The sequence below is a fragment of the Rattus norvegicus genome, chromosome 2 (genome assembly GCF_036323735.1).
Source record: "Rattus norvegicus strain BN/NHsdMcwi chromosome 2, GRCr8, whole genome shotgun sequence".
Taxonomy (NCBI): domain Eukaryota; kingdom Metazoa; phylum Chordata; class Mammalia; order Rodentia; family Muridae; genus Rattus; species Rattus norvegicus.
Window position 1 is genome coordinate 46,003,529 of NC_086020.1, and position 12,569 is coordinate 46,016,097.

Sequence of the window (12,569 nt, forward strand, 5' to 3'; positions counted from 1 at the left end):
AATAGGACTGACACATGGGCCAGCAGTGGCACTTGCACCAAGCCTGACTAGCTGAGGGCCAGCCCCAGCGCCCACAGGGTGGAAGGAGAACCAGGCAAGCTGTCCGCTCCTCTCGGAGCCTGGGCTGCAGCATGCATGCCCCTCCCAAAACACACAGTAAGTGTAATACACAAACTGGTTTTTTGAAAATAATTTTAATTGAAAAGAACTAAAAAAAAGTACTTGTTAACCAAAAGAGGAGCAATTTATTTCTTACCTGATTCATTCCCTTAGCTTAACCATTCATAGATCAATAGCTATGGCTTTTAGTGGGGTTATTTCAATCTAACTTTTTAAAACTCTATGACAGCAGACCATTATGCTCTCATGATACAGGCCTACGTCATTCCTTGACTGAAACTGCCTTTTGTTGATTCCTCAAAGAATCAGGTTTCTGTTGGTTACATTATCAAGAAGTACACTTTTACACACTTGTCTTTTTTTATGTTTAAAAGATCTCAGCATTTATATAGAAGAAGCAAAATTAGCTTTCTGTTAGTTTCATGCAGGCTCTCGAGACTCTGGTTATATATTAAAGCAATAGGTTTAAACTTTTTTTTGTTTGTTTGTTTATTTCGATATTTTTTTTATTAACTTGAGTATTTCTTATATACATTTCAAGTGTTATTCCCTTTCCTGGTATCCGGGCAAACATCCCCCTCCCCCCTCCCCTTCCTTATGGGTGTTCCCCTCCCAACCCTCCCCCCATTGCCGCCCTCCCCCCACCAGTCTAGTTCACTGGGGGTTCAGTCTTAGCAGGACCCAGGGCTTCCCCTTCCACTGGTGCTCTTACTAGGATATGCATTGCTACCTATGAGGTCAGAGTCCAGGGTCAGTCCATGTATAGTCTTTAGGTAGTGGCTTAGTCCCTGGAAGCTCTGGTTGCTTGGCATTGTTGTACATATGGGGTCTCGAGCCCCTTCAAGCTCTTCCAGTTCTTTCTCTGATTCCTTCAACGGGGGTCCTATTCTCAGTTCAGTGGTTTGCTGCTGGCATTCGCCTCTGTATTTGCTGTATTCTGGCTGTGTCTCTTAGAAGCGATCTACATCCGGCTCCTGTCGGTCTGCACTTCTTTGCTTCATCCATCTTGTCTAATTGGGTGGCTATATATGTATGGGCCACATGTGGGGCAGACTCTGAATGGGTGTTCCTTCAGTCTCTGTTTTAATCTTTGCCTCTCTCTTCCCTGCCAAGGGTATTCTTGTTCCCCTTTTAAAGAAGGAGTGAAGCATTCACATTTTGATCATCCGTCTTGAGTTTCATTTGCTCTAGGCATCTAGGGTAATTCAAGCATTTGGGCTAATAGCCACTTATCAATGAGTGCATACCATGTATGTCTTTCTGTGATTGGGTTAGCTCACTCAGGATGATGTTTTCCAGTTCCAACCATTTGCCTACGAATTTCATAAAGTCGTTGTTTTTGATAGCTGAGTAATATTCCATTGTGTAGATGTACCACATTTTCTGTATCCATTCCTCTGTTGAAGGGCATCTGGGTTCTCTCCAGCTTCTGGCTATTATAAATAAGGCTGCAATGAACATAGTGGAGCACGTGTCTTTTTTATATGTTGGGGCATCTTTTGGGTATATGCCCAAGAGAGGTATAGCTGGATCCTCAGGCAGTTCAATGTCCAATTTTCTGAGGATTCTCCAGACTGATTTCCAGAATGGTTGTACCAGTTTGCAATCCCACCAACAATGGAGGAGTGTTCCTCTTCCTCCACATCCTCGCCAGCATCTGTTGTCCCCTGAGTTTTTGATCTTAGCCATTCTCACTGGTGTGAGGTGAAATCTCAGGGTTGTTTTGATTTGCATTTCCCTTATGACTAAAGATGTTGAACATTTCTTTAGGTGTTTCTCAGCCATTCGGCATTCCTCAGCTGTGAATTCTTTGTTTAGCTCTGAACCCCATTTTTTAATAGGGTTATTTGTTTCCCTGCGGTCTAACTTCTTGAGTTCTTTGTATATTTTGGATATAAGGCCTCTATCTGTTGTAGGATTGGTAAAGATCTTTTCCCAATCTGTTGGTTGCCGTTTTGTCCTAACCACCGTGTCCTTTGCCTTACAGAAGATTTGTAGTTTTATGAGATCCCATTTGTCGATTCTTGATCTTAGAGCGTAAGCCATTGGTGTTTTGTTTAGGAAATTTTTTCCAGTGCCCATGTGTTCCAGATGCTTCCCTAGTTTTTCTTCTATTAGTTTGAGTGTGTCTGGTTTGATGTGGAGGTCCTTGATCCACTTGGACTTAAGCTTTGTACAGGGTGATAAGCATGGATCGATCTGCATTCTTCTACATGTTGACCTCCAGTTGAACCAGCACCATTTGCTGAAAATGCTATCTTTTTTCCATTTGATGGTTTTGGCTCCTTTGTCAAAAATCAAGTGACCATAGGTGTGTGGGTTCATTTCTGGGTCTTCAATTCTATTCCATTGCTCTATCTGTCTGTCTCTGTACCAATACCATGCAGTTTTTATCACTATTGCTCTGTAATACTGCTTGAGTTCAGGGATAGTGATTCCCCCTGAAGTCCTTTTATTGTTGAGGATAGCTTTAGCTATCCTGGGTTTTTTGTTATTCCAGATGAATTTGCAAATTGTTCTGTCTAACTCTTTGAAGAATTGGATTGGTATTTTGATGGGGATTGCATTGAATCTGTAGATTGCTTTTGGTAAAATGGCCATTTTTACTATATTAATCCTGCCAATCCATGAGCATGGGAGATCTTTCCATCTTCTGAGGTCTTCTTCAATTTCCAGGTTTAAACTTTTATGAAAGAATCGCTCCTTGACAACAGCAAAGGTTTTTATGAACTTTTGACAACAGATTTACCTTGAACTTAAAATAGCCATAGGAAATAATTTTGCTTTAACCAGATCAACTGAGTTTCAAACTCCCTTCACATTCTACAAACTACCTTGGCACAGTTGTTTTTTTGTTTGTTTGTTTTTCTTTACTTTAAGCCAGGTTCCAGTGAGCCAACAGTTCCATTGACTAGAAAATGCTTTACCTCATCCTCTAATTTTAATGGGAGAAATTATAAACTGAATGTAACCACAAGTCTTACATTTGACTTCCTTAAAATGAGCAGTAACTCAAATGCATAGGTAATAACTTGAATTCACAGGAAGTACAGTAGTCTGGTTGCCAGGGGCTGGAGACAGGAGGAGGGAAGAGCTATTATTTTAATAGGAACAGAATTACAGTTTGCAAAGATGAAAAAAACAAAACAAAACTCAGGGTAGAGAGTAGATGAGATACAGCAATGTGAGTGCTTAATGCCAGCCACCAACTACACACTTAACAACAGCAAAGATGAAAACGTAGACTCTTCAGGCTGGAGCAATGGCCCAGCAGTTAAGACACTTAGTGCTCCTGCAGAGGAACCAGGTTCAGTTCCTGCACGTGCACACGCGCACGCATGCACACACACACACACACACACACACACACACACACACGCACGCACGCGCATGCATGCACGCACACACACACGCACACGCACACGCACACGCACACACACACGCACACACACACACGGCAGCTCACAACTATCTCTAACTCCAGTTCTGGAGGACCTAACACATTCTTCTGGCCTCTTCAGGCACCAGGCATATATATGATGCACTTACACACAAGCTGGCAAACACATAAATAATAAGTAAACCTTTTCTTCTAATCACAAAGCTCAAAGCTGGCCCAATGGCTCAGCAATTAGAAGCACTTGCTGTATGTACAGGCCTGACCACCCAGAGTTCTAGTCCCAGAACACCTAAGGTGGAGAGAGACTCAACTTCACAAGCATGCATAGCATGTACACACATAATGCACATAGTAATAAAAAAATTAATGGTAACGATGGTCACTGTATGTACATTTTACCATAATAAAAAAAATCTTCCACTGTAAAGTAGCACTCACATCTGAGCCTGTTTAAAGCCTCAACAAAACAAAATACTGCCACGATTTAACTTCTTAGCCAACTCCTACCCCTCCTACCACGTTAGCATGTACAGTAACTCCACAGAGTATAGGTAGTACACATGCAAGTGGGATAGCCCAAGGAAAAACTAGTACAGAGAAATGGGTTAGGAGCAGTAGAACAGGTTGAAACTTTATTTTGAACTTATTCTCGTGGAAACTTCAGTAAATTAGTTTTCTGATGCAAAAAAAAAAATCATGTTCTTCATGGTATGACATGTCTGGCTTAGTCCGTTGTTTGGGACCAAATAATCTCGCCATCTATCCTGCTTCCTTTTATCAGGAGACCTGACAATGCTTTAGCAACCTGAAGCCAAATATGCAACCTTCAGGTTGGAAAAAGTTTTGTAGCAACTAACTAAATTAAATAATGCAGTCTACAACACTATATCTTCTTTAGTTACAAGTTACCCTACCCTAAAATATCCAAGGTAGAATGCATCCTCATTAGAAAATTTTAAAAACCCGCTCTATGTATCAGCCTACCTAAGTATTATATACAACTCTTAACCTAAAGAGAAAAGCCATCTTGCCTTGACACACACCTGATGATGAAGCTGAAGTCCTGTTAAAAGTGTCTCCATTTGCCCCAGAAGAATATTTATCCTGTAAGAAAGCAAGCCAAGTTTTCTACTCAGAATAAGAACATGTCATCGATTTCACAAACAGAAACTTACAGAATCCCTTCCTTTTCATGAGAAATATATTCTAAGACTCTCAGAAATATATATAAGATCCTGAAACCACAAGTAGCATATAATCATTCATATATTGTTGCTCTCTCTCTGCCTCACTCCTTCTCCCCATCTCTCATACACACAAAATATGAGACATACCTTTTCTTATTCATATCTATCTATGGTAAGGTTTATGAATTTGGCACAGTAAGAGAATAATAAAAACAATTATGGCACTATAATATTAAGACCTTACTGATATTTATTCCTCTTGTGGTGTGACATGATCTAATGCCACCCACATGGAGATGAAGCAAGGTGGATGAAAAACCATTATAAGATCAAGCTACTAGTGACCTTCTGGCAATACATCAGGAGAAGCAATTCATCTAGCTGATGGTGAGCCACAAGCCCATAATGTCAGACAGCTAGTGTATACACAGACACACTTGATTTCTGGGCAAGACAAAAGGAGATGGTGGCAGGTTTTAACATGCTACCCAGAATGACATGAAATTTAAAACATCAGCTATTTACTTCTGAAATTTCCCACTTAATATTTTTACACCACAGTTGGCAACTTGTAACAAACCATGAAAAGCAAAACTGCAGAAAAAGAGATTGTTGTGTGATTTCATGATAAAGATTACTGTATAACTGCATGCAAAACAGTAAGCAGTGAGGGGTTCTAGGTCAACAGATGCACCCTCATTAGTTATTCTAAGACATGGTAACCTAATTTGTAGGTGTAACATAAATTATCACTTAAAATTAATAAACTACAGCCACAGGACAAATCTGGTAGGCCACCCATTTCTATAAACAATTTTATCGGAATACAGCAATTCATTAAAATATGAATATATCAACAGATGTACTAGCTGAGCTGTGGCTGTAACTAAAACTTAGCAGTCTAAACCGTTCACAGACTAGTCTGCTGAGGCATCCTGACAAGTATAAACTGCCATGAAGTAAATACACCAAAGACGATACACAATATTGTTTGCAGAGCTCAGTATTTCACAGTACACTCACAATGCTACAGTGTAAAGTAGAACACAGGACAAAACTATCAGCAGGCAGGCTCAAAGTAAAGACACTTTTCTAAAGATTTATTTATTATATCTAAGTACACTGTAGCTGTCTTCAGACACACCAGAAGAGGTCATCGGATCCCATCACAAATGGTTGTGAGCCACCATGTGGTTGCTGGGATTTGAACTCAGGACCTCTGGAAGAGCAGTTCATGCTCTTAACCGCTGAGCCATCTCTCCAGCCCCCAAGTAAAGACACTTACGTTAAAAACTTTCACTGTGACTAGGAATGACTAGCACTCAGGAAGATGATGAGACTGAGGCCAGCTTGGGGTACATCAGACGACTATCTCAAAAATGTTTTCTAGGGGCTCAGTGGTAGAGCGCTTACCTAGGAAGTGCAAGGCCCTGGGTTCGGTCCCCAGCTCCGAAAAAAAGAACCAAAAAAAAAAAAAGTTTTCTAAAGCACTACCATTGGAAATAATTTAACCAAAATAAGTTAATATCTTTACACTTGTTAGGTGGCAGTTTCCTGAATTCTGCTTTGCTGGCAGGATCAAAGCTGAGTTCATGTTCCCAGGCCCCGGAATTCAACTCCTGTCCTGCTTCTTCAGATGTTTCATGTCTGTCTGTCTGTCTGTTAACCAGTGAAAGATGTAGAGGGAAGGTGCTGCTATCCCGTCGTCTAACTAAGGCACACACATTGTCAATGTGCTGCTTGTCTTTACTTAATTAAAGGAGCCTGCCTGCTCCTTTGTTCCTTTATCGCTCTCAACTTCCAGGTCAGAGTCCAGGAGGGGACCTGGAAGGAAAAGCTGACTCAAGGACCCCAAAATTAGGTGACCTGGATATGGCCCAGTCACCAACATTTAAACTTCTTTACTTAAATTAACCCTTGTGTCAAAATATGATTAGACAATGCAACAGCCCACCCTGGTCCCCTTTGTGTCCCCATCCTATAAAAATGTGCAATCTCACTGCAGGGCTGTTCAGATCCTGAACTCTCTCTGAAGTGACTTTTCTTGGCTTCCATCCGGAACTCAACTTCAATGAATACTCAGTTATGCGCTGCAAACTATACGGATTCTGGGGCTGTTTTTCAAACTCAATGATGTGGTGAATAAAGCAGCTACTGGGTCAGAATATTCATGGTTAATTTCAATTAAACTTGAGGGAGCAGTAGTTGAAGAATTCTCTTCAATGATCTCAAATATTCACTGTTCCTGTTTCTAGTCTTAAAAACTACTATAGATACATGTACATTATTGAGGCAATTTTTGCTACAAAATCAATAATTAAATACCAAGTTAACTTTGATACCTTCTGGTATTTCTCAGTTTCTCTGTTATGACAATGTGAGTAATTTTTCTTACTTCTAGCACCTATAATGTCCTTCCATCATTAACCCACTCCTTTATTTCTTGTGTAAGCTTCCTCTTAAAACTTTCAAACTATAGCTCTGAAATTCATGTATATGGAGAACCCAACATGAATAATTTAAAGTGAGAAGACCTAAACTTAGAGATATTACAGTCAAATGACTGCATCACAACCACAGTCTTCCTTCAGTAAGTTCATCTACGTAAGTGCTAAAGTTGGAAAGAGGGCACCATGGTGGTTATCTTCAGCTAATTTCTAAAATTTCTCTCACAAGAGACACTAAGCAGCCTTTAAAACTTTTATGTAGCTCATGAACCATCCAATTATTTTCCAAAGTTCTTATTAAGACCGGGTGTCACTGAAATTCCCTAGAAAACTGCTATACTAAAACGGCCCAAACTTATTGCTACCAGATACCAAAACAAGAATGATCCAACCAGTCCTGTGAAACAGTAAAAATCTTACTGGATTAGTGTGTCTGCACCAATAAATACTAAATGGGAATGGTACATTCGTGCACTAGAAAACCAAACATTTCATTACTACTGATGCCTCAAGCTAATAGAACTTAATATTCACATGCTTAACTTACAAATTCCAAGACAATTTGTGAAAATAGGTACAAGTTTACAATAGGTAAAAATGACTGAAGATTTAGGGCGTCCACTATACTACTCTAACTCATCCATATTTTAAATGTGATTTTTCAAAATATTTTTAAAAGAAAATGCTTTATCCCTTCTCATTAGCTTAATTTGCCTTCCTAGTCTCTCCAGCTGTTGCCCCATCTCTCCGTCCCACTTAGAACATTATCCACAGCTGCTGCCTCCCTGGTTTCCTTCAACCTATGCCCAGCCCAGCTTCCGCTCACCTCCACCTGAAATGCTTTTTTAAAATTTATGCTTTTCTCATACAAAGACCTCAGCCTCCCCTCCTGGAATGTGTAGTGTTTTTGTGTTGTTGCTGCTGCTTGAGAATTTCATACATGCATATAATGTGTTTTGGTCAAATCCCATCCCCATTCCCTGCCGTTCACTTCCTCCTGTCCTCATACCACCCACCCTTTTCCCTCCCCACCTTATGTAGCTTTTACAAACCCCCTGAGCACTTATACTAAGTCTACTTACAAGCACAGCCTGCATATGACAAGTAGCCTCTCAGGGACTGCATCCCCTCCCCTAAGAGCCATCCATTGCCAACAGCTTCTTGCCTAGAAGTGAGCCCTGTCCCACACCAGCTGCTAACCCTTGAAATTAATACCTATGTGAAAGAGGGTCGTAACAGATATAATTAAGGATTCTGATAGAGTTATTTTAGATTATCCAGCTGAGTCTTAATTTGTCATCCTGTGTGTCATTAACAGAGAAGTTAACACAAGGGAACACACACTCAGAGGTTGGGGGTGACACACACACACACAAACCACAAACCAATGATTGTCTACATACAACAGATACTAGAAGCTGCAAAGATTCTCTCTTAGAACCTCCAAAGGAAGGACAGATGTGCAGATACCCTGACCTCTTTACTTATGGCTTCAAGGATGAGAAAAAGCTTAGGTTGCTTTATTCACATTGCCAGTGTGTGGTGCTTTGTTACGGCAGCTATCTGAAACCAATATACCTGCCTTGCTAATGCCCTCATGTGTTGTTTGTTCCCTCCTGGTATCTTTGATCCTGATGTCCTGCTAAGATTGCTTCAGATCACTAGTCAGAACCTTCAGGAAGCCATCCCTCTCCACTTGCTCTAAACCCACTTCAGCATCAACAGACTCATGCTTCTCTATTTTCATGGCTCTCCCTACCATGAGGAGTTGGTGAGTTTGCAAATGTGAGTCTCCTACAGTACAACATCTTTGATAAAGTATTCTATCATGTCCAACACTATTTATAGCACAGGATAAAGTAAAAATATGTTAAATAAATCACAGGCCATGCTATTCACTTACTTTTAGAACAACTAGCTACAAACCATTTGTAGTCTCTTAAGCCTCCCAAATAAATCAGTATAGAAATTTCAAATATTTGACCCATAAAGATTCTCTCTGTAGCTACAAATAACTTTGGATGAAGATATGTTTGCCTGCATTCTAACTGTTAACTCTGAGGTGTAATCTATTATTTTCTTATCGACTATTACTGCTACTACTGAATCATAAAATTACAGTTATGGAGAGATTAACTCAATTTATTTTCATTTTAATTTCAGGAGCTTTTTTTCATCCTAAAATGTACCAAAAAGGCAAACAGGTCTTACACAGAAATAATTAGTATTTAGAATTTCTCCCAGTCAGCTAACAAAAGGCACCGCTGCACAATAATCAAACTGGGTAGCTAATACACTCATTCCGATAAGCCAACAGAGTACAAATGTGCAACAACTACGACTTCTGAACTATACTGCTAAGCAGTTCGCATCATTTCACACCTTTATTCTATCCTTAGGCGGCACAGTCACTTCCAAATCTAGATTTGGGAAGTACTAAGAGCTATCAGAACACTACCCTAATATTTCTAAGTATATAAGCATATATTATTATTATATCTTAAAGAATGCTCATTAAAATTCTGATCACAGATACTGTTTAAGATGGTATGTATACAAGACTATATCAAAAGCACTATTAAACTAAAAACAGAAATGAAAATTCAGTGGGAACAATCAAATGGTGTCTTAAAATCCTGAAGAGAAGACTAGATTTTCCTCCATAAAAATGGTATTTATCCTTACCTTTGTCTTGTTTTTATTCAAGAAAGGTCAACAGGTCATGAACTCTATCATGTTCACTCAACTCAACAAACCCAAGTCACCAACAATAAAACCAACAATGGGGTCAAATTTGAAGATAAATACAGGAAACTTACTACAAACTAGCTCCATACAACTGTTAAATCATGATGTGTGATTATCAATTTAGTATTCTCAATGTCAAGATAACTTGGCTATGTTACTCAAAGTACAGGGATTCCAAAAAGGTACTTTTCAAAGAACTGGCAACCTGCCAATTTGATAGCCCATGCCCATAATACCTGTATTTAGAGGCCAAAGGAAGGGGAAGGGGAAGGGAGAGGGGGAAGGAGAGGAGGGGAGGGGGAGGGGGACGGACAGGGGCAGGGGCAGGGGCAGGGGAAAGGGAAGGGGAGGGGGAGAGAAAGCAGGGTGTGAAAATTTAACTACTACCCAACTTCAGAAACGCAGAGCAAAAAATATACACAACACACTCCACAATGTGTAACAAAAAATCTTGAAGAAAAGAAAACTCTGACAGATCCCTTACAAAGTCCAAGTACAACAGAGTCTGCATCAGTTAAATTTTTTACTATATAATCTATTAAGAACTAGAAGGAACTACAAGCCATTAAATGTCCTCTTAACATTTGAACCAACATTCCCATTTTTGGAAAAAAAATTCCAAATTAAACAAGCCATAGATATGAATGATAATATAAAAATGAAAAGCTACCATTATCTTAAACACCCAAAGAAAATCACATATTGCAGTACACTCTTTTGACAAAATACTGTAAAAATATTATTAATTCATAATTAGTGAAGTTAAAAAAAGTCAAAATTGTTATATCATTAAACCATGTAAATTTTTTGAAAAATAAATACTAAAAATATAACAAGAGCAAGACTTTTAGATAATTTGTCTCTCTACCAAAAGATGTTATTTTTATGATACAAAGAGAACTATCAAAAGATAACATATATTAAAGACCTAAAATAAGTTGCAAGCCAAGAAATATTATACAGTCAGACTATTATTTGAGGTATCTGAATTCAAAACCCGTATCAATCAACTCCAATTAAATCAAAAAAACATAGTGTTTTACGTTTGTATAAAATAAGCACTTCCACAAGAACATCACTTAGAATCAGAACTGACACACACATAAAATGGAAAATTTTCAATGTGAGGGAATTTCTGCAAAAACAGTATCTTATAAAGTACATTGCATTGAAATATGAAACCCCAAGGCTTCTTCTTGAGTTATAATTTTAACTCCCCATGCCATTCAGAAAATCTAATCTAGTATTTTATAGTCCAATATATTCTCATTGAGCTCCTTAGATAAAATTACTTTTCAGAATTCAAAGTACCTCCCAAAATCAAGTCATTACTTTTAATTTTGTCTATTCATAAGCTATCTGTCAACATTTTCAGACACAACTGTACAAACTTGTGTTCACCTGGTGGTCCTAAGTCATTGAGGTCTGAATTACATTGGTAGCACTACAGCTTTTGCTTGTGATTATCAAATTACTATGTCATTCAATTTGAAGCTTAGCCTGCGTTTCTCATTACCCATAAGAGAGGTAAAAAAAAAAAAAAAACCACATGCAGATAAACACTGAAACAGGCTATAAAAATTTAGAACTTCCTCACCAGTTTATTAACTGATAAAAACCCACAACTTTTAATAATCCTGTAAGTTTTATTACCTTCTCAAATACAGGAACGTAGGAAGACACATGAGGTTTGAGGATTTCTGCCTCCCAATCTTCATCTCCCATGATAGCTTCAGGTTCCTTTTTTAAAAACGGAGAAGAAAAGGTACTTTTGACCATGAACACATCAGAAGTGTTATCTTTAAATTATGGGGCTGTGGTAAAGGTCAAAGACAAAGTGAATGAAGCACTAGACAACTGGGGTTGACCACCACCACAAAATAATACAATCTTTTGGTCCCTCCGCACCACTTGCAACTACTAAACTAACTTCCCCAAAAGTCTTTTGCTTCTTGCCTAAGGGTGATTTTTATAGCTAGCACTTTTATCTTTCATAGGCCAGGGGAATCATTCAGGCAATCACTGCGTTCCCAGGGGATGCCAATTTGCCCAAAACTCTAGTTTGTCTCCCTAAAAGGATTCCCAAATGGCTTGCTGTGTATGAGGTGGGTGGGGGGTTACTGAGATAATATTCAAGATATGTCCCGTTGCGTCCCCTCAATGGCAGACAGGATGTCTTGGGGACTGGAAGGGGGAAATGTCCTGAGTAGGCGCCCGATTCTTTCGATGTAGGATACAGAGCTGCCCAGAGGAGGATCGCTCACCACAAACACCGTTTCTTCTGAGAAATGGCCGCCTAGGCGCTGAGCAGAAGGTTCCCTGGGCCTCCCTCCCCTGCAGGCCTCAAGTGTTCACACACCGCTCTACTCAGCATGAAGACTCCAGTCTGAGCGGGAAGGCCCCAGAGGCCGACCTCAAGCCCCAGGCAGGCCCATGTGAGCAGCCTCTGGCCTAAGTCTGCCCCAGAGGCTACCGGGCCTGGTTAGGACGCCCTGAGCCAGGGTTGGAAGCAAGACCAAGGCCACCAGCCCACTCACCTCTCCGCTCCAGGATCCCTGGGCTCCTCGCGGCCCGCCGACGCGGCTTAAACGGCTGCACGTGCGGACGCCGGGACGCCGATTACGTCACGGGCGCGGGGCTCGACAACAAATAGCACCAGGCGACGGG

General features: G+C 40.0%; 1 protein-coding gene across 13 annotated transcripts in view; it reads right to left on the reverse strand.

Moving 5' to 3' along the window:
* Window positions 1-12,569, reverse strand: part of Ddx4 (DEAD-box helicase 4) — a 54,924-nt gene extending 42,355 nt beyond the window's left edge. For 6 of the 13 annotated variants that reach the window (XM_063281730.1, XM_063281729.1, XM_063281727.1 and 3 more), the window contains exons 1-3: window positions 12,262-12,432; window positions 11,556-11,642; window positions 4,564-4,624 (exon numbers count right to left, since the gene is read on the reverse strand). In XM_063281730.1, coding sequence (XP_063137800.1) covers window positions 4,564-4,624; window positions 11,556-11,642; window positions 12,262-12,276 — 163 coding nt within the window. In that variant the 5' untranslated portion in view covers window positions 12,277-12,432. The other 7 variants (XM_039102188.2, XM_039102185.2, XM_039102182.2 and 4 more) reach the window with 4 other exon arrangements.